Consider the following 20,795-nt stretch of genomic DNA (forward strand, 5'->3'; position numbering starts at 1 on the left):
ACACACACACACACACACACACACACACACACACACACTGGCAAGGACTGGCAGCAAACTAACATTTCCAGCATCAGAGGCTGCTGCTTATGTGGGGTTTATAGTATTTTGTAATGATATTAAGCTCACTTCTCTCACCTTTTGTCTACCTGCTTTGATTCGGTCACCTCTTTGTCTACCTGCTGTCTTAGTATCTATTGCGACGCGTTTGCTTAAAGAGTCTGCCTCCGTAGATGAGATCGTATTTTTATTCATATTTTTATAGGAAAACTCAAATTCTCTTTCCTTGCTTTTACTGTAAATTCACATAATGCTGTGCACATTAAAGAAAATGTAATATGAAAGAAGTTGATTTTATTTGTCTGGTTTGTTCAACATGTTTATTTGTGACACACTGCAAACTCAGAAACAGTCTGCTTTCTGGTAATAAAAAAAAATATTTGATTAAATGGCTTTTAGGGCTTTGTTTAAAGCCCTTTTGGGCTGCTTTAACCTCTGTGTGGTCGTTTTAAGACTTACTTTATTTGTGTACAAAAAAGGCATAGTCCTTGAACCCACAGCAATTAATAATGCAGTATTTAAAGAGCAGCCAGAAATAAGCTCATGGTTACTGAAATCAAGTGGAGAGAAATGAATCACAATGCTTATTCATTCTCCTATAGTGAGTATTTGGACTGTGTATTGAACATCAAAACATTTATTTTTATTTTTATATACATTTCAGCGTCTCATCAATCCTCTAATGAAATGATTTTTTTTTTTCTCTTTTATTAATGTTAGTAGCCTACATCAATGTTATATTTTAGTTTCATTGAGATACTATTATAGTTTTATCATTTATCATTTTTAGATTTTCAGTTTTCATTTTATTTTTAGTTTTGATTTGAGTAATTTTGTTGTCATTTTGACATTGTTTCTAGTTTTGTGTGTGTGAATATGTGTGTGTGTGTGTATGTATATATTAATACATCAAGTTAAACTAAATGCAGATGAGAAATACTGCCTTGGCAACTAGGTGAAATGAAGCAAGTTTTTGTATATTCCTTTTTATTGCAAGTAATAACTTTTATTGCAAGCTTTTTTTTTTTGTTGTTGACTATAATAATTCTGGCCTATGTCTTCATATACTGTATATCATAAGCACAATAAAGACGTTAAAAACATAATCTGAAAATATTTCCTTTCATTGTCACATAAATAATGGGAAAGCCTTGCAGGATAGCCCACATTTGATAGGAAATTTGCCTATATTTAAATCTGTATAATGCTTCAAAGGAATATTAGCACCCCCTGCGGGCGCTGTGTATAATAACACAGACTCATCTGGTGGACCGTCAGAAGTGACACCCATCCTTGAATCGGATTTTTTAATTATTATTAAAAGTGTCAATAGATAAAACAATATGTAGCCTAATAATTAAAATTGAGTAAAACGTAAGAACTTCAGAAGTTTAGGGGTGAAAGAAATATCTTTTTTGTTGTTCGGGTTTATAAAGAACACCATATGCAGCTTCTCTTTGAATCGACTCTTGGACGACTCGGACATGACCGGAAGTGTTGATTGTTCAGAGAGCACGAGTTCGATTCAAGACTCGTATAATCTGATTTCTGAATCATTTCGACCATTAAACTAGTATAAAGAAGACCTGTAAAGGTCCTTTATTGCCAAGAAATCCTTTGAATTTTATTTATAGTGCAACTCATTTCTTGTTGACGAATCGATTGCAATGATGAATGTAACGTTACATTTGGAAATTGATAGGCTATATATAAATAGCCTATGGCCCTATGTGTAAGATAAAAGAAGTAGGGCTATTTGTCCAGTAAATATTGAGATATTAAAAAAGCATACTGTCACCATGCAAAACTATTAGGACTATTGTTGTTACAAGACCTCCTGTTGGTAAGCTAAATAAAGACAATAGCAACCATGATGTCTTTTCAGTTATTCATTGCGTCCATTTGAAGCAGGGAGTCATTAAGTTAATTCAATGTTCAATTACGTGCGTTTAATATGTAATATAATACAAGCTGCTATGTACTTTGACATCACTAGGCCTATTACACCCAGAAAAAATGTACGTTAGTGAATAACACAGAAGATTTATAGTTTAGGAGATTGTTCATTTTCCTCTATAGCCCCATGGGCATCACAACACCTGTTTCTTTCATGTTGTTGTTGTCGTCAGAATATCTTCTGTGTTGAATATACACAAAACATTGCATTGAGTCACAGACCTTCACCTTTTTTCTGCTGATAGATATCTCAACTCTGAGCAGCCATCCACCACCACCAGGTGTTCATTTCCACAGGCAGCACAGTTGAATCATCGTCACTATAGAAACAAACACTAAAAAAAAAGTGTACCTCCTGTCGCACTATATATTCAGCTGCATGGAAAACTTGAATCAGGGAAATAACCTACATTTTTGTCCAAATTTCAATTGTTTTAAAGGAAATAAACGTATTTGTCTGTGTTGTCTTTTTGAGATAACTGTGTTTATTGAATCTGGGGGTAAAATTGGTTTGTTTTGCAAAGGTTTTCAGGACAATGACCTACTGAATGAACAAAGGAGTGATTTTAGTGACTAACGCTGTTTGTAAAAAATATAAAGTAAGCAGGACGTGTGCCTCCTGGGATAAATGACCAACTGTGCTGAGTGAATGAAGGAAAAAAATAAAAACAACACACACTATATATAAGTGTACTTTTGTACTTTTCCACAAGGGACCCAAAGCTTCATTGCATTCAACAAAATTAAAATAAAAAAGAGATTATTCGATTTGAATACATCACAAAGCCTGTTATGCTGTCTATATCACAGACCAGGTTTTAAAATCAGTATTATTATGATTATGAAATTAATCTGAAATGGAGTTGTGAGTGGTCATATGACCCAGAGGAAAACAATGCCAGCTGGGTGAACTAATCAGCTTAAGTGCTGTAAAACTGGTTTGAATTAATCTCTAAAAGTAAAGTTTTTAAAATGCAGCTCTGTATTTACCCTTTTAAAACTTTCCTGGAATAACACTGTCAAATCCAATTCGCAATATATTATAGTTTTGAGAAGGCCCAGGGTGGAGGAATATAAATCCAGGTTGCTTTTTGCAAGAGAAACTGAAGAAACTATTTTCTTTTATTTCCTTTACATTTGATTCAGAACTAAAGTGCAACTAAAAAGTCATCTGTGTATTTCTTTAAGGCACTAAAAAATCATAAAATGCAATAAAATCATCAATCCCTGCATGTCAGCAGTCATTCCTCACAACATATATTGATGTCAAGAGGATAGTTAAATTACAGCTGCTGATGTGCACGACAGTTAAGAGCCCCTTTCCAAATGAACCGTGGCAGGTTTAAATGATCAGTCAGTCGTCAATGAGGTTTTACAGTAGGAGAATGACCAATGTCAGCACTAACCTGGATTTTATTGACCTTAAGGTCATAAATAAAAGCTGAGACTAAGTTAGAGTGGTGTCCTCCTTCCACTCACTCTGTGTCAAACAGCAGAACACACTTTTTATTGACGAGTTCATAAATCTGGAACAGCAGAACCAGGACTAGGTCACCACTAGGTGGCGATAGGACACTTTAAATAACTGTTCTGTATATGAACTTTGTGGCGCAGACACAAGAGGGCGACAAATAAAAACCACATTATCACGTTACGACAAAGCTATTGTTAAAATGACACGTTGGCCAAATCATTTCAAAAATATTTTGTTGTATTTTTCCATGATATCATGATAAGCATCCTCCACTCAAAAAAAGACTCAATAAGCACAGAAAATCTGTCATATGCGTCACGCTCACGGGGCCTTTAAACAAAAAAAACAGTAACATCCCTTGGCAGGTGGTGGATGAAGATCATGCATAGCTGAAGAGAAAGTCATAGGTTCAGAATTTCACACTTCGGGTTTAGTGACTACCGGTAGGCAGTGTAAAGTTGACCACAGTAGTAAACTTCCTTCTATCTGCTTTTTGAGAAGCAATATAACAATTAGCAGCATATTTGCCCAACCACAACCTTCACGCTACAGTAAAGCTTATAAATAGCCATTGATACATATTGAAAGACAGTCCAATGCGGTGAGATACACTTCATAAAGTCTCTGAATGCGGAGCATTGAGTCGTTGCATGTAATTATTGATGTTTTGAGCTCACTTAGTCACTGATGGAAGGTCGATGTATATGAATTTAATGCTACACAATGCAATAAGTGTACTAACCAGTTTGGTCATTAGGGTGATTAATGACGCTATAAATCAAAATTATAACCAGAAAATGATAGCCTATTTATTCATCCTGGCATCAAATGCAGTGTTTGGTGAATTAATTAAATGAAGAACGGAAGTAATAGAATATTAATTTTCAATTTTTTCTTCTTTCTCTTCCTCACGTTATCATTAATATCAATTTCAGTAAATTGTATAAAATCATTTCTTATTATAAATGAAATGTTCAATCGCAAAATATATTATTATTTATATTTATGCTGGATTTTGAATAAAGTATTTTACAATTATTTATTTTATAATTGTATTTATATTATATTTTAAAAATATAACTGAATATGCTTAAATAAAATAAAAAAACACTGAAAAGGGATAATAAACTAAAACAAAATAGTTAGGAGGCTATTACTTTACTTACATTTCAACAAAATGTTACAGTATTGTTTAAAACCCACATACAAAATAATACAAAATTAGAGTCCGGCCATTTTTATTTGATGATTATTTATTTTATTATATTTATTATTGCTTTAAAGATTTATAGATACAGCCAAGGGCTACACTAGGATCAAAAGGAGAGAGAGAGAGAGAACATTAAAATTGAAATAGACATAAAAAGAAAACATTAGAATGTTTACAAATATTAACACTTAATATTTGATGTTTATGGAACTTCCCCAATAATAATTAATTGTAAAATGTCAGCAGCCAATCATCGAACTCCGTTCCTCCACCGCCAGTGACGTAACTGCCACAGATCTTTCTGCGCTCACCTGAGAGACCCGTTCCATCCAAAGGCACGCGCGCCGTGGAGTAACGACCCGCAGCGTTTGCGGAGAGTACAACAGCAAGCATTTTAAACTGAAGTGACCCAATCCGAGCGCGAGTCACCCGACTGCACATTCTCTCACTCAGTGAATACCGGGGTTGCGGGGAGAGAGAGCGAGGGAAAAAACCCACATACAAAATAATACAAAATTAGAGTCCGGCCATTTTTATTTGATGATTATTTATTTTATTATATTTATTATTGCTTTAAAGATTTATAGATACAGCCAAGGGCTACACTAGGATCAAAAGGAGAGAGAGAGAGAACATTAAAATTGAAATAGAAATAAAAAGAAAACATTAGAATGTTTACAAATATTAACACTTAATATTTGATGTTTATGGAACTTCCCCAATAATAATTAATTGTAAAATGTCAGCAGCCAATCATCGAACTCCGTTCCTCCACCGCCAGTGACGTAACTGCCACAGATCTTTCTGCGCTCACCTGAGAGACCCGTTCCATCCAAAGGCACGCGCGCCGTGGAGTAACGACCCGCAGCGTTTGCGGAGAGTACAACAGCAAGCATTTTAAACTGAAGTGACCCAATCCGAGCGCGAGTCACCCGACTGCACATTCTCTCACTCAGTGAATACCGGGGTTGCGGGGAGAGAGAGACGCGTCTCCAGCGAAACGGACCGTTAAAAGATGTGATTATTTTCCATTTCTGTCTCCGACAGGTGTCTTTATTTTACAGGTGAGTGAGCGTTTGTTTTATTTCTGAGCGTTTAGAGTGTGATAACACTTAGGTTCAGGTTATTCCTTTGGGAAATTATGTTACCAAAAATTTAGTTGTTTCGAACTATTCCACTGAACTAGCTTACTTTTTATATATCTATACTATAAACATAAACATACTTGTTTTTTTTGTTTGTTTTTTTTCTAATAATGTTAGTTGAGGTGTTTTCATGGAAATATGAGGACGCTGTGCTTTTAGCTGTTGACAGTATGAGTCATTGTAAATATGTAGGTTTCCATGAAACTCGGGTAAGAAAAGCTTGTGTTTGGTTTTTGTTCAGTTTAGTAACGTAATGTTTGGAAATGTGGGCCCGTTTATCTCTAAACACCTGTAAAGTTTTTTTTTCTTCTTCTTGGGATAAATCCATTTGAGTGATTTGACAGTAAGTGAGTGGGCTTGATTTCTGAGAAAGATATGGAAAAAAGGTCTGCAGAGACTTAAACTTGGCGTAAAACTCACCATCTTGAGGTAAATGTTAATATATTTTACATGCTCAGTTTCATAAGAGACACAAAGGGTGAAATTGTAAAGTAAATGTATTTTATTTATATATGAACAAAGTGGAAATGTATTATGTGAATCTAAGTGTGTTAATTCATAAAGTTTTTTTCTGAGGTATGTTCCAGGGACATCCAAAAAAAACGTTTTTAAGGACTATGAGTGAGGACCCTTAGTGTGCCAAGTGTTTTTGTTGCTGTACTTAAGTGTTTACCTTTAGAAGTGCATGTAATGAAAATTAAAGGCAATGTGAAAGTCTGTTTATCAGGTGTTTTAAAGAGGAGATGCTGTATGTAGTTAAACAGCAAAATACATTGACTGAATCCTTCTAGAGTGACAGCAAGTGCAACAGTTCCTCAGTCTCTCATTGTTTGCAGTGACCTATAGTGCTGCTCAGTGCACTTCAATTGCTTTGATAACAGTAAGGGTGAATCCCATATTCTCTAGCTCTGCCACTCTCTCCCTCTCAACCTTAAAAGCGACTTCCTAGAGGAGTAGCGTTTAAGTACACCAACAATAAATCACTTCTCCAGCGTCCGCAGCCTACCAGGCTTAATCGAGTTTATCAACCACTCCCTTGAGAACGCTGTCTAAAGTTAGACTTGTCACCGCAGTGCACTCAGTGTAGGCTGACTCTTTGATGATTCGCCTCTTCTGGTACATCGCCACAAAAGTGCTGTCTAAGTCAGAGACACAAGGACCGTTTAGAGTTGCCCTCTTTCTTTTATCCATGGCTTTGTCATACACAGTGAGTGGTGAATTATTGAGGCTTCTACAATGCAAGGAAACTAGTGATATCATTGTTGTTGCAGTGCGTGTGGCTGTGATTTTCAAGTGTCATTTGTTCTGAGTAGCTTGTCTTGGGTTTATAAAGGATTTGTATGTTTGTGTTTTGTGCACTAATAGTGGGTTCTGTGTATAGAATCAGAAGTCTTTTAAATATGCTTTAAGTCCATAAATCCTACAATATCTTATTCGATATGCAAATTTGATGTTGAAGATGATAATCAAAACTTGTTGCATACAAGTAATTCTAAAATGTCCAATTTCACGTCATAGTACATGTCTTTTTGCTGTAAAAACTTTTCATAATCTAAATGTAAGAAAACATTTATTTAATTAGTAAAATTTCAAGATGAGCATTTACTGGATTTACATTATAATCTAATTGATTTACAGTACAAGAATTTCTTAGAATTCCTTTCAGAGATCTTACTTTTTGTTTATATAAATAACAGCAGCTTCACCAAATTGCATATTTTTGCTCATTTTTGTTTGGGCATTTAAATAAAATTAATGTTTAATGTAAAGTATGAGCCCCATATTCTCACCATGTGAGCCATAAAAGCATGATATATGAAATATGATACAAAACATAAAGCACTTATGCAACCTTTTTTTGTAGATTTAAAAAAAAATATTTTAAATATTGTCTAAAGATTCAATAAACTCTTCCATTTGAAACAGAAAAATTCTGACCATTATTTCATAAATCAGGCTTTACATGCTTAATATTCTAAATAAAGGTTGTCTTTTTACTCTGCAGAAGAACAAAGATGAGAATTCACTATTCTGAAGCCACTTCGATCCTCATCATCCTTCAGACGCTGTGCTGGGGCTTGAATAGTCAATGTGAGGAACCAATAGAAAGCTCCAAACTCGACCTCTCTGTGACCTATGACCTCCCTGACTTTGTGTCTGACACTCCCATCCAGAAGCTGTTGGAATTCAATGGAACTGTGTATGTAGGTGCTGTCAACAAGCTGTACGCTCTGTCGAAAGACCTCAAGAAGATACACGAGTATAATACCGGACCTGTCCATGAGGGTCATGACTGCAGTGCACCAGATCCATGCAGTGGTTGCAAAAACAAACCCCTCAACAAGAACAACACCAATATGGCCCTGTTGATGGAGACTTTCTATGATCTTGAGCTCTTCAGCTGTGGTTCGGTTAGGAACGGCGTCTGCCGTCGTTACCTGTTAGAGGATGGACCCCTGGATGCGGAAATTAGTTGCATGTATTCAAAGAAGAACAAAGACAGCAGCCACGGTTGCCCAGACTGCCTGGCAGGACCTTCAGGCACTCAGATCCTAAACGTGATGAGCAGTGGCGTCGTGAGGTTCTTCGTCGCAAACTCTGAGCCTCTTGACTCGACCGTCCCGCATCTCCACCACACTATCTCCGTTAGGAAGATGCGAGAGACTCAAGACGGTTTTGAGTTCTTTTCCGAACAATCCTACATGGACTTGGCCCCAGGGCTGCGTGGAAACTACCCGCTGCACTATGTCTACTCCTTCCAGAGCAGCCCATATGTATATTTTCTCACTGTCCAACGAGAAGGTGGCAGCTCAAATGCCTTCCACACAAGGATCGTACGCATGTGCTCTTCAGATCCTGAGATCTTGCGCTACGTTGAAATGCCCTTTGAGTGTATTTACTCCGAGCGAAGAAGAAAGAAGCGCTCGGCTCAGGTGGTTTTCAATGTTCTCCAGGCTGCACATGTGGCAAAAGTCGGCTATGACTTTCAGCAGGAGATGGGCCTGAAAGAAGGAGAGGATGTGCTGTTTGCTGCCTTTGCCCGGAGCAAACCCGACTCACCGGAGCCCACGGCCAGTTCTGCCATTTGCCTTATCTCCATCACAGACATCAATAACTTCTTCAGGGATTTCATGCAGAAGGGATACACGAGGAAGCTCAGTCACTTTCCAGGATCAGAGGAGAAAAACTTCAACCAGGTAAGAGGTTTCAACCAAATCATGCATTTTCTCCAATCAGTTTTAGCTAGGGTGGCCATATGGTTCATACTGGACACGTCCTGGCCAGGACTTTTATATTGCCTAAAACATCCAAAGTAGTTTGACCAATAACATGCAGGTATAGTATATAATCGACCAATCGTGGCACGTGAGAAGGTGGGATCTACAGAGAACTACATCGGCACTGAGCAAAGACCACGAGAAACAGACAAGCCCTCTGCACAGACCCCTATGGCCAGCAATGAACGAGTCAAGCCAGGAGCTGCTATGACCACAATGCAGTTTTATCATGCTTACAGTCATCTACTACTGGCTAAACGGCAGTATCCTGATCTTCAAGCACGAGGAGCTGGATGAAATATTCTGAATGATATCAGTCCATAATCGGACTAGTGATGCAGCCAAAGCGATGCAAATACGCGCACGTGTTTGTTTGTTCGTTTGACTTGAAGCGTCACTGCGCACCGATCATTGAATGACACCAAAGTACTGCGAGAGCGATTCGAAAGCATAAGGAGCCATCTGCTCTGCTCTCTATAGCTCTCGTGAATGTCATACAATGATCGATCTGCACAGTGCAAACAGCCAAAACCTGAATATTTTAGGCAATATAGAAATCCTGGCATGGACGCGTCCCGTAAAAATGGCCCGTATGGTCACCCTAGTTTTAGCTAACAGGATATTTGCTGACCCTTTCAAACTGTTGCCCATCCTAGAACAAATTTGACTTCTTGTCAGCCCAATTGCTTGACCATCATAAATCACTGAACCTGCTCGTCTTTTTTACTTATCCATCACCATTCGTTGGATCAATCGCTAAATCATGCTGATCAATAAATGACACAAATTTAACTGCTGACGACTCCCTGAGGGCCCGTCGATAATGCAGGGCTATTACTTCCCAGAGTTCATTACACAACATAGTCATACATCGCTCAGATCTGCATAGTAAGACACATGATTTGAATACGTAAAGGCAAAGTATACAGAGAACTACTAAAGCTGGATAGCGTGGCGCACAGTAGGTGAATGGGAAAAATTGTCCAAAGCTATGGAACAAACTTAGGCTGGGTATCAATACAAATTTAAGGTGTGTCCCGAATTGTGTAGTTATGCACTATTCTGCTTTTTCATTTTAATATAATTAGGTTTAATGTTCATTTTGCTTGCATAAGAAAGGAGTTTCTGTCAGTTTCTGAGTTCTGTTAGCTGATTCTGTAACCTACCTAAAAAAAAAATCTGTAACCTACATAATGAAAAACAACATTTATTTATTACATTTATTTTAAAAATTAACAAGAGGGACTGTGCAGTTCAGCTGGTGCCTTTTTAACAGATATAATAACTCTCTGCTCTACGAAATGAGGTAAATTTTAAATGTTCTTTCTTGTGTAAAACCCTTACACAAAAAATTTAGATAAATATAGATAATATATATAGAGTGTAAAAAAATATAAAAATCTATAAACTCTTGATCACTTCAGTCAAAAACTCAAAAACTTAAATTCAAATAAGGATCACGATTAATCTGATAATCCTTATCATGACCCTCCATTGCTTGTTTTTCTTGTTCACTCAAACCTTTTATTGCATAACAATCAGCTAATATTTACAATCAGTGTATTTGGTAATTATATTGATGTGTAGATGTATATCCATTTGCAGATAGCTGTATCATTTTCTTTTATAGGAAACCTAGATTTGCTTGAGGTTCATGTGAATCAGGCTTGTTTGACAAGTTTTTACTCATTATGCCTATTCTCTACACTTTTCTGTTTGCTTGAGTGTTGTCTTATCAGAGTCCATATAGCAGGGTAGCCCAGATCACTACTCAGCAGGTGTTCTTCAACTGTCTCTAACAGTCTTTGTACTGGTCGCTTTAGCAGTTCATATGGGCCAGACCAGAGTGGCTGGCCTCTTCTCAGAGTCACACAGTTCTCCAGTCTGGTGTGGTTGTTTCAGTGCCCTGAACTTTATCTGGCCAAACTCACAAAGTGCACTCAGTCATTTATTTAAGCAGAAGATCTGCAGACTGAAGCACTCAAGGCATTTTAAATATTTTTGTTCTGTGGATCCTTGATCCAAACATCTGCTCAAAGTCAGCTGCGTTTCTATCAGTTTTCATTAAGCGGACGTACAATAGCTTAAATGGCTTTTAAAGCAACAAGTCAGTTGGAAGATATTTCCCTAGGCATCTTCGAAGAAATGTTTGAAAGGTCTGAACATCTTTTGAAAGGGATGTGTGCCTGTTTTCAATATGGTTTTTGTCCATAAATGTGTGAATGTGTGCATGTGTGCATTTGTTTGTTTTGGGTGTGTGTGTCTGAGTGTGCGTCTATGGCAGACGACAAATCATGGTGCCATCGTTGAGAATTATGATACCAGTAGCATATGTTATGCAGAGTCTGTCTTATCATCCCATAAAGGGGCGATTGACGCAGTGTCATAAAACAATTACATTGTAAAAAGGCATGATAAATTGATCCCAATATCTTGTTTTTGCTCTTAGACAACCCACTCCACAAACCGGACTCCAACATCTCCTGCCTTTATGTGGAAACATTGGGCATCTGACACTGTTCTTCAGTTTTGATTGAATTTAGCCTTGCTTTCCTGTTTTATTTGTTAATGTGGAGCCAAAGTTATTTGAATATCATATTAGATAAAAAGTCCAATAGTCAGTAATAGACTCTTACCCATCGAGAAAAAGACACCACCGCTTTCAGACTTCACCCAAGCTCTTCAAATTATCGATTGGACAGTCTGCTCGAGTTCCGCAATATTCGTTAATAAAACAGACAGAAATATAGTCCTTATTGTTTGGAATAATGGATATATCTGAGTTGGAACCACCCCAACAAACCCAGCGCCCCCTGTCTTGAAAGAGCAGAGGGGAGGGGGACACTTGAGACCGGCAATAACAAACATTTAAGGTCAAAATTATCATTAGATTACAATTGATCAGGGGAACAACTGGCAAATGCTGATTACTTTAAAATTGAATCTGAAGCTTGATTGATTACCGCCTGTAATATAATTCCTGAAGAGGGAGTTTTGATCGACAGCCATTTTAATTATTACTGCCACTGTGGCTAAATGAACATGCTTTGAGATGGCAAGTCTTAAAGTGTAAGGAAAAGCTAATAGGCAGTGCATTGATTTTAACTTACTTTGTGCACTTTTTCCCACATCTTTCTGACTGTAAATAAGCAAATATCAATGTAAATCAGATAGTTTTAGCTCTTTGTACCTCGCTCAATCTTTTGAATTATAGTGTGTTTTGGTCATGTAAGGACAGGGTGACACGCTAATGCACTGTACTTAGCACATATAAAAAGCGTACATGCTGCTGCCTGCTTATGCAAGATGTGTTTGTGCAAAAACGGCAAAACCTAGATCATTTATAGGCCACGGTCTCAGCTCTGGGAGGTGCAAAATCATGCTGAAAGACAGTACTTGTTGTATCCTGTCTGAGAAGTTGTGATAAGCTACCTGCATGGTTGCGTTTCTATGTGTATGTACGCATGTATAAGAAATGTATTTTATGTGGGTGAGTTGAGGTTTGTACTGAGGAATTCAGTCACCCTGAATCATTTCTGGCAAAATCACAAAAACAGGCACGTACACGTCACAGACAAACAGCTCTGACCAGGGGGCAGGTGGAGATGTGCAGCTGTGTGCTTTCTCAAAATGTCAAGCCCCTGATGTGAGCTCATGTTGGCAGCCTTGCCCTGGCGGGAAACCTGCGTGACTTTGGACAATAATGTTACCTAGAGGAGACCGGACAGCTGGCATCCAGGTGTGAACTGTTCATCTCATCTACATCTGGGGATGAGAGCACCTATGGGGATGTATCTGACTTTTATGTCCTTATTTTTGCTGTGCCAACTTTTCTCAAGCTAAAAAGTCTACTTAATATTATATTAATATTGTAGAATAATACAATTAATATTAATTTAATCATATGAAAAATTATGAAATATGAAAATGTTTTACTTTTTAAATTATATACAATTATTTAAATTATATTTAAAAATATAATTCATAATATAAAATATATAACTCATATAATATAAAAGTGAAATATAACCATTAAAAATGTGTGTGTATAAATTTATATGTAAACAGATTACTTTTTTAATTATATCAATATACAGGTGCATCTCAATAAATTAGAATGTCGTGGAAAAGTTTAATTTGTTGAGATTTATTCATATTCATATTTATTTATATTTATAATATTTAGTAATTCGATTATTATATATTTAATATTATTTTTCTCTACATTTTATGAGTATCATATTTACATATGATATTCATTTATACATTTTATAATATTATTTAATTATAAAATATATTAAAATGTTATATTACTGGTCTTTTTGTAAATAACTCTCTTCCAAGAAGCTACAGTTTTTCTGCACTGATGTGCCTGTGTGTCTTAAATACTCCCATAAAACAGCACACAACTGATAAATGGCTGCGCTCACAATCTGTTATTCGAGAGGAACTTCACATGCAAACAAACATACGATTGGCCAGTACTCTACTGTTTACACCAGGTTTATTGCACTACAGCTTTTTTCTTTGTTATTGTGATGACTGGCCCATATTTAACACAGCCTTCAGGTTTGAAAAACTTGTCGGTGCTCTCTGGGCATAATTCAGAAACTGTGTAAATTGCAAAAATGTGTAAGTGTCAGGTGAAGGGAGAGATTGCTTTGGTGAGGCTGATGAGTCAGTGGCCCAGAGGCATGCTGATCCATCTCTGGCATCCACCATACCTTCACTTCCTCATTTTTTTTACTCCCTCTGGTAATTTCCAGCTCTCCGGGTCTGTGAGCACGAGATTTAATCAAAGAGCTCAATTCTGAAACCTCCATGTGAGGTTAAAGACATCCTGACCAGGTGTAAATCAAATACCCGCTGAAGCATTTAATGAGCCCAGTCAGGTTGGATATTCAATCAGCGCACACCGCTAAACAACTAGAGTTGACTGATCCAGACTAATTGTTTGGTGCAGTTCAAAGAGCTCTACTAATTGTTTTGGCTTGCACAGCGGGGACCACAAATAAACTTTTCGGGGTTTGCTAGGACTCAACCTCCCACACTAGGTCAAAAGAGCCATTACGCTATACTGCCCTGGTGCTAATGCTGACAATGGTTCCGTGGGATGCAGTCTTGAATGAATGTGTGCTTAAGTAATGGAACGGATTGGATTGGCCAGGAACTATTCTACTTTATCACCTGCTGAGAACTCAACAATGCACCGCAAATAAGAACTTATCTGCGACTGCCCTTCCACCTCATTCAGCACGTCAGTCAGATATTCTCAAGCTTATCCCTCAGTAGACACGGCCTGTGTGATCGTGTGAAAAGACAGCAAGCTTTTACCTGATACCTGACTTGTGAGTTTTGTGGGGCATGACACCCAGTGTTTGGTCAACGTGGAGTGGACTTCAGGTGTCAGTCATGCAGGGTTTGTAGCAGTGTGAGTAGGGATGGGAATCAAAAGGAATTTTTATTATCATATGAACCATCATTTAGTAACAGTGAAAGATGGGGCTGGGCGATACTGGCAAAAATTCATATCTCAGTATTTTTTGGCCGATTTGCGATATACGGTATATATCTCGGTATTTTTGTATTTGGATTTTAAAAATCTGTATTTAATATATATATATTTCACTTACCGCCCAATGTTGTCCAACAAAACAATACATATTAAAGGCAATGAAAACAAATAAAGTGAATGTAACCATGTAAGCCTTTATATTATGTGCAAAAAAATCACATTTCATTCTAACATTGTAACATTGCAATCTAAAAACAAAAATTAGGCTTTTAAAGCGGAAGTTAAATTCGGGCTGTGACGGTATGGGATTTTTCTTACCGCGGTGAAGACGCAACAAATCACCGCGGTTTGGCGGTTAATCGCAACCCCCCTCCCCCTCCCGCCGTGGAAATATAATGATTTAAGAACGCATGCAGCTTGTAAATGAACATGGAAATGAATAATAATAAAGCAGTCTTCTTTATTATTAAAACAGCAAATTATATTAACAATAATAAAATAAAATTACATTTATTTCAACTTTGTTTTTTCGATATCTTTTGAGTTTAATAGGAATTATTTTTAAGTTGTTTCCACTGTTAGAAAAAAATGCAAGTGATCACGCTGGCTCCTCCGTGTGCTGCAGAGCGCGCTTCAGCTTCCACTCTCCACTCCGCACAAACGATTGGATATGAGTCTAACAGCGCACATTTATCTAGGTTAAACATTTAAACTAACATTGTGATATGCTTGAACTGTTTTATATATAGTACAAAACTGAACTATTTTAATAGCTGAAACAGTTGTATAAGCTGTTTTGGGAGAAGGGGAAAAAAGATGGGCTAGGGCCTATATTTGAGGCCCGTGCAGGGCTCTAATCCACTTCATCCAATGCTGTTTTGTTCCCTGTTGTTTTCATCTGTGAGCATGCTATTGATATATGCATTTTACCATTTTGTTGAGTTTAAAACGTGTGACACATTCGTTCTGCTCTCACTGTTCATTCGTGCAGAACACCACCAAAAAAACAAAAACTCTGTGCATACCCTTGGAAGAAATCCTGCAGGCGCCCCTGAGACGGAAGACAGTAAATTGACAAACAATGATTATTGTTTATAATTCATATCACACACCATATGCACTTCTGTAACTTTCACTAGCTAAAAAAAAAAAAAATGCGGTGATGACGGTGAAGACCTCAACACCGTGGTCGGCATCTAATTACCACGGTTATGCGGTTATCGTCACAGCCCTAGTATTGCCTCATATCGAATCGCTTATAAAGAAAATATCAATATATCGTACAAACTCGATATACCGCCCAGCCCTAGTGAAAGATTCAGGTTAAGTATGTAACTGCTGACTGATTAATACTGAAAGTATTTTGATTCACTGAAAAGATCTGGCTCATTCACTTGGGAATAAGACTTCTTTGGTCCCATTGTATGTTTTTCTTATGATTCTTATGAGCTGGTTCTTTTTAGAGAGTCATTAAGGAACTAGACTTCATGAATCATTCTGTATGTTTTTGATTCACAAAAAAATGTTTTACTAAGAAGATTCATTCATTCAGGTCCTGTTGTGTGCTTTGATTCCTATGAGCTGATACTTCTTAGAGAATCATTCAGGAATCGAACTACATAAACCATTCTGTATGTTTTTGATTCACAGCTTATAAGAATGATTCATTTGGGAGTTGGTCTACAGTGGCTGTGCTGTATTTTTTGATTTACTTAAAAGAACTGTCTCATAAGAGTCATGTATTCAGAAATCAGAATATGCTGGTTGCGCCGCATGTTTTCGAGTCAATAAAAAGCACCAACAGCAGAATACAAATTTGTGATCTGTTAATGGAACTAAATTTCATGAAAATTATTTGGTTCTCCTAGTGTAGAGAAATTTGATGCATGCACTGAGCATGCCATAAGAGACTGTGGTTAAAGGAAACTATTCTACTTATGTAATAATCAAAGGCTGCGTAGCTAAAGAGTAGGACAAAGAGTTATCACCTTTCACTATTCTATTTAACAAATCCGTCTCCTCTGCCTGTGGTCAGAGGTGGGTCAGTGCCCCCCTTCTCCTCCTTGAGACTTCAAAACAAACAGATGTGTTTTATTAATGTATTAGAGTGACCGTAATCCCTGAAGGTATCTGCACAAAAAAGGCTATAAAAATACATGCCAGCTTCTAGTGGTTTACCAAAAGATAGCACAATGATGCATTGTTCTACCATGCGGTCATGCTTTACATATTGCCGCCACGCTCGATTGTTTGTTTTCCATTTGTTGCGTGGTTTTACACACTTAGTGTAATAGCTGACTGGCACAGGAATTATGTGTCATAAAAAGGATGCCACCTGCTCGCTTTGAATCATAGTGCTGAGAAATATGACTACGAAGGTCAGAATTTGCTGCATGCTCATGCTCTTATCACGTTAGTTGTGTTTCTCTGACAGAAAGAGGGCATTTTGTGAGTAAAACCCTTGATCTTTGCTCGGAATTTGTAGCGTAGGTTGCGTGTTTTTGCAAAAGCCCACATCGACATAAGGATTTCATCATATTTGCCTCTTAGTGTCAATTACAGGAAAGACAGCTCATGCCAACTCCTGAAAAGAGGCCATTTAACTGTGCATTAATGCCTTCCAAGACGCTATGCATAATAGATTATCATCAAATAGCCTCTTCCTATTGTTCTAACAGCATTAGCATACTAAATGTGTTAAGATTGGCGTAACACGTTAATTCTTAGCTTTTTATGAGTTTGAGGGCATTTCTTAGGAACAAAGTTCTTTGCAGAATGTCATGCGTGGAAATAAATTAGCTGAAATTAGGAACAGAGAATCTGCGAAACTCTTTTAACAGCTCCCAAAATAAAACTGTCTGATCTGTCCAGTGAGAGGCACGTTTTGCTCCCTCTGACGTGAAAAAGCATAAGATCATCACAGAAAAGCAGGCCCTGCCAAGCCTTTACAGTCAAGATTGGAATTGATTATTCCGGCCAACTGCAAACCAGGCATTTGAATGTTCTGCCTCTCTTTTCTTCCATAAAGGGCTGGATTTGATCTTTAAAGGGTCCCAACGCTTCATGGTTTTAAAGCCGTGCTCTTTACCCTTTTATCAGATCTATGCTCCTTGCATAAGGGTGGAGGTTTTTATTCCAGCATGCTTGTGGACTGTGGCAGAGAGCAATGTTTTGAGCGTGCTCATCTTGTCTGCTATAATGAATGGGCATTTCCGCTAATGCTTTGAATAGATCCATGCTGCACGAGTAAATAATGACAGACCTCCCGGCCTCCAGAATAGACTCCACACTAAATTATCCCCTGTTTGCTTATGTCTGTTTATCTAATTGAATGGATGAGCATGGTTCATAAGTACGTCCATAGTGTATGTCAATAGAATGATAGCTCTCTCTCGCTTATGTTTAGCTTGTCGCTATTTTTGCTAGTGTAAATTGTGTAGTGTTGGCCCAATCTGTGCTTCATGGCTCGTTAACTGCAAAGGAACGATGAAAAATATTCAAAGTCCTGTTGTTTTAACAAATCTCTTTGATTAATTGTATTTTAATCATGATTTTAGTTTGATTAATGACTTGTGCCAAAATATATATTTTTTTCACTAGTTTGGTCCACGCATATTAATCATGATGCTCTTTAAGCGAATTGTATTGTAACATGCATCAACAAGTTCATGTTCACTAGATGAGCAGGGATTTAACCATGAGCAGTTTAATAAACTGATAAATTTTTTAGCAAACATACAAGCGGTTGTACAGGACCGTGTATTGTTTCCAAGTTGGAAACCTGAGTGAGGAACAAAGTCCCCTGCTGAGAGATCACTTGACTGCTGCATTGAGAGAGCAAGTTGAGAGGTAAAAAGAAGTGAAAATAGAGTAACAAGACAAGATAACACCAAAAAGAGGAATGTGAAACAAGAAAAAGACTTGAATAGGAGTCTACAGGATCTTCAATTAATATAACAAAAGGCAAATTCTCAGACAACAGCTGTTAAAAACCAAGGTGTGACTTTGACAGTGTACAATAAACTAAACTGCCCGATACTGACAGAAATGATATGGAGATATTTTGATTTTCTGCCGTATATATTGAGATATGAAAAAGCACAGACAATACTTTATAATTCTAGAATGATTGGGTTATTGTTTTATTTTGATTGTTATTAATAAATAAAAAAATCAAAATACAAAGTAAGAAATATTGTAGAATACTGTAAAATTAAAATTTTAATATTTAATAAAACAATAAAGGATTTTATTTATAGTACAACTGTAAAATTACAATACTGATATTTACAGCTTAATTTCTTAATTTTTAAATGTTAACCCATCAAGTTTTTATTTTAATAAATATACGCTCTGCCGGTATCAGAGTGAAACGCAGCACTGTGTTCATTTACACACATGCAGCTCAAGACAAGCTAAATGAACAAATTCCTTCTGAAATTCTGAAACTTCATATCATGAGCTGCATGCATGTAAATGAGAACAGTCTGAAACTGGCAGTGTATATGTTTATATAATTAAATATCTGATTTCACAATTTGATTATCGCATTAGGCCATATCGCACTATCAATTTAATTTTCATGTACTGTGCAGCCCTACAATAGGCTCTTCAAGTGTTCTTCACAGACGTCTACAGGTATTAACACACCAGCAGCCAGGCACCAGGACTGTGTGGTGACTGCCAGCCTCTAATCCCACATTATTGTCAGCTTCTCTAATTCTCCCCAGACTACTGACCTTCACGACCTAGTAATCCAAGAAAGGCACATAAACACAAGAATCGGGTTGCTTTGCGACGTGCCGTTTAAATGCACAGGTGGGGCACACCGCAATCGTACACACATGCATATAAACATATACAACATTAGTGAGGTCAAAGGTCACATTATTTTCATCAAGAGCAGCTGAAGGGTGGCAGCATGGAGCAATGACATTCCAGAAATCTTCACGTACGCTGTACAGTAAGTGGTCGCAACTGTAGCGGGCCAGAGGGTTAACAGAAAGTCTGTGAAGGTGACATTTGGTCGTACAGATCTCCTTTCACTCATATCAAGCATTTTGGAGGTGACGCCAAAGGCCACAAAGCTATAAAGCACCAAAGGTGGGGCACAGTAACTCTATCACTTCAGCATTGTGCTGCACACAATGAGAGCTGCTTAATGTGTCAAAGAGGAGCTACACACTGGCCCTGCCATTCTTGCGGGATGTTTTTGTGGGATATTTTTCTGCATTCTTTGAAATAATACTTAAAATACTCAACTATGAAGTAATATTCCGGGTTCAATACAGGTTAACCTCAACTGACAGCACTTGTGGCATAATGTTTAAAAAAAAAAAAAAAATCTAATTTGTTACTGCTTTTCTTTAAAGCTTACAGTGAAAAGTAAATGGGGCCTATGCATAAATGTTAAAATACTCAACATTTCAATAGTATAGCCACGAGATGCAAACAGTATGCTAGTAACAAGATTTTAACACGATGTGATAAAATCACTTGGTAATTTAAACAGCTTTACAGGTTGAAAAATATTCAAAATTTAATTGAAGAATTCATGCATGTACAAGTCCTTTCATAAAATTTTAGTTTTGTTATTTACTATTTGTTCTTGCCGTAGATGTGTTACTGTAATCTCTATATGTTTTTAAAAGAAGCTTGGGGCAAGTTAAAATTATTTTTTTGTTCTAATCAGTATAGAGTGCTGCAGGAATAAGTCCTAAAACCCTAAAACAGGCACTTTTGCACTTCTGGTTCCACTGTCCTAAATTCAGTGTTTTAATGGGTTTTTTGGCGTTAAATGCATGATATAAAGTCTATGGTTAAAGGGGTCATATAACGTTGCTAAAAAGAACATTTTGTTGTGTATTTGGTGTAATGCAATGTGTTTATGCAGTTTAAGGTTAAAAAAACACATTATTTTTCACATAATGTACATTATTGTTTCTCCTCTATGCCCCGCCTTTCTGAGCCAAACAAAGTAGTTTCGCTTTCACAACGTAACACAAAGCATCACACACAGCAGGCTTGAGTGAGGAATGGCGGGCGGGCTAGAGTGAGTGGAGGCCGGCGGGCTAGAGTGAGGAACGGCTGGTGGGCTTGAGAATGGCGCGGCCGGCGGATTTGACGAAGGAGCGGCCGGCGGGCTTGCAGCAACCAC

The 20,795-nt window shown here is 37.4% G+C and overlaps 1 protein-coding gene and 1 long non-coding RNA gene across 2 annotated transcripts in view; one reads left to right on the top strand and one right to left on the bottom strand.

Moving 5' to 3' along the window:
* Positions 1-781, bottom strand: part of LOC107665741 (uncharacterized) — a 5,297-nt gene extending 4,516 nt beyond the window's left edge. Inside the window, exon 1 of the long non-coding RNA XR_001631591.1 lies at positions 150-781. This is a non-coding gene — a long non-coding RNA (uncharacterized LOC107665741). The remainder of the gene's footprint in view (positions 1-149) is intronic.
* A 4,913-nt stretch (positions 782-5,694) lies between these two features.
* LOC107665714 (hepatocyte growth factor receptor-like) overlaps positions 5,695-20,795 on the top strand; it is a 53,462-nt gene continuing 38,361 nt past the window's right edge. The window contains exons 1-2 of the mRNA XM_016456716.1: positions 5,695-5,764; positions 7,851-9,042. Coding sequence (XP_016312202.1) covers positions 7,861-9,042 — 1,182 coding nt within the window. The 5' untranslated portion in view covers positions 5,695-5,764; positions 7,851-7,860. The remainder of the gene's footprint in view (positions 5,765-7,850; positions 9,043-20,795) is intronic.

This window comes from Sinocyclocheilus anshuiensis, unplaced genomic scaffold, assembly GCF_001515605.1.
Source record: "Sinocyclocheilus anshuiensis isolate Anshui unplaced genomic scaffold, SAMN03320099.WGS_v1.1 scaffold840, whole genome shotgun sequence".
Taxonomy (NCBI): Eukaryota; Metazoa; Chordata; class Actinopteri; order Cypriniformes; family Cyprinidae; genus Sinocyclocheilus; species Sinocyclocheilus anshuiensis.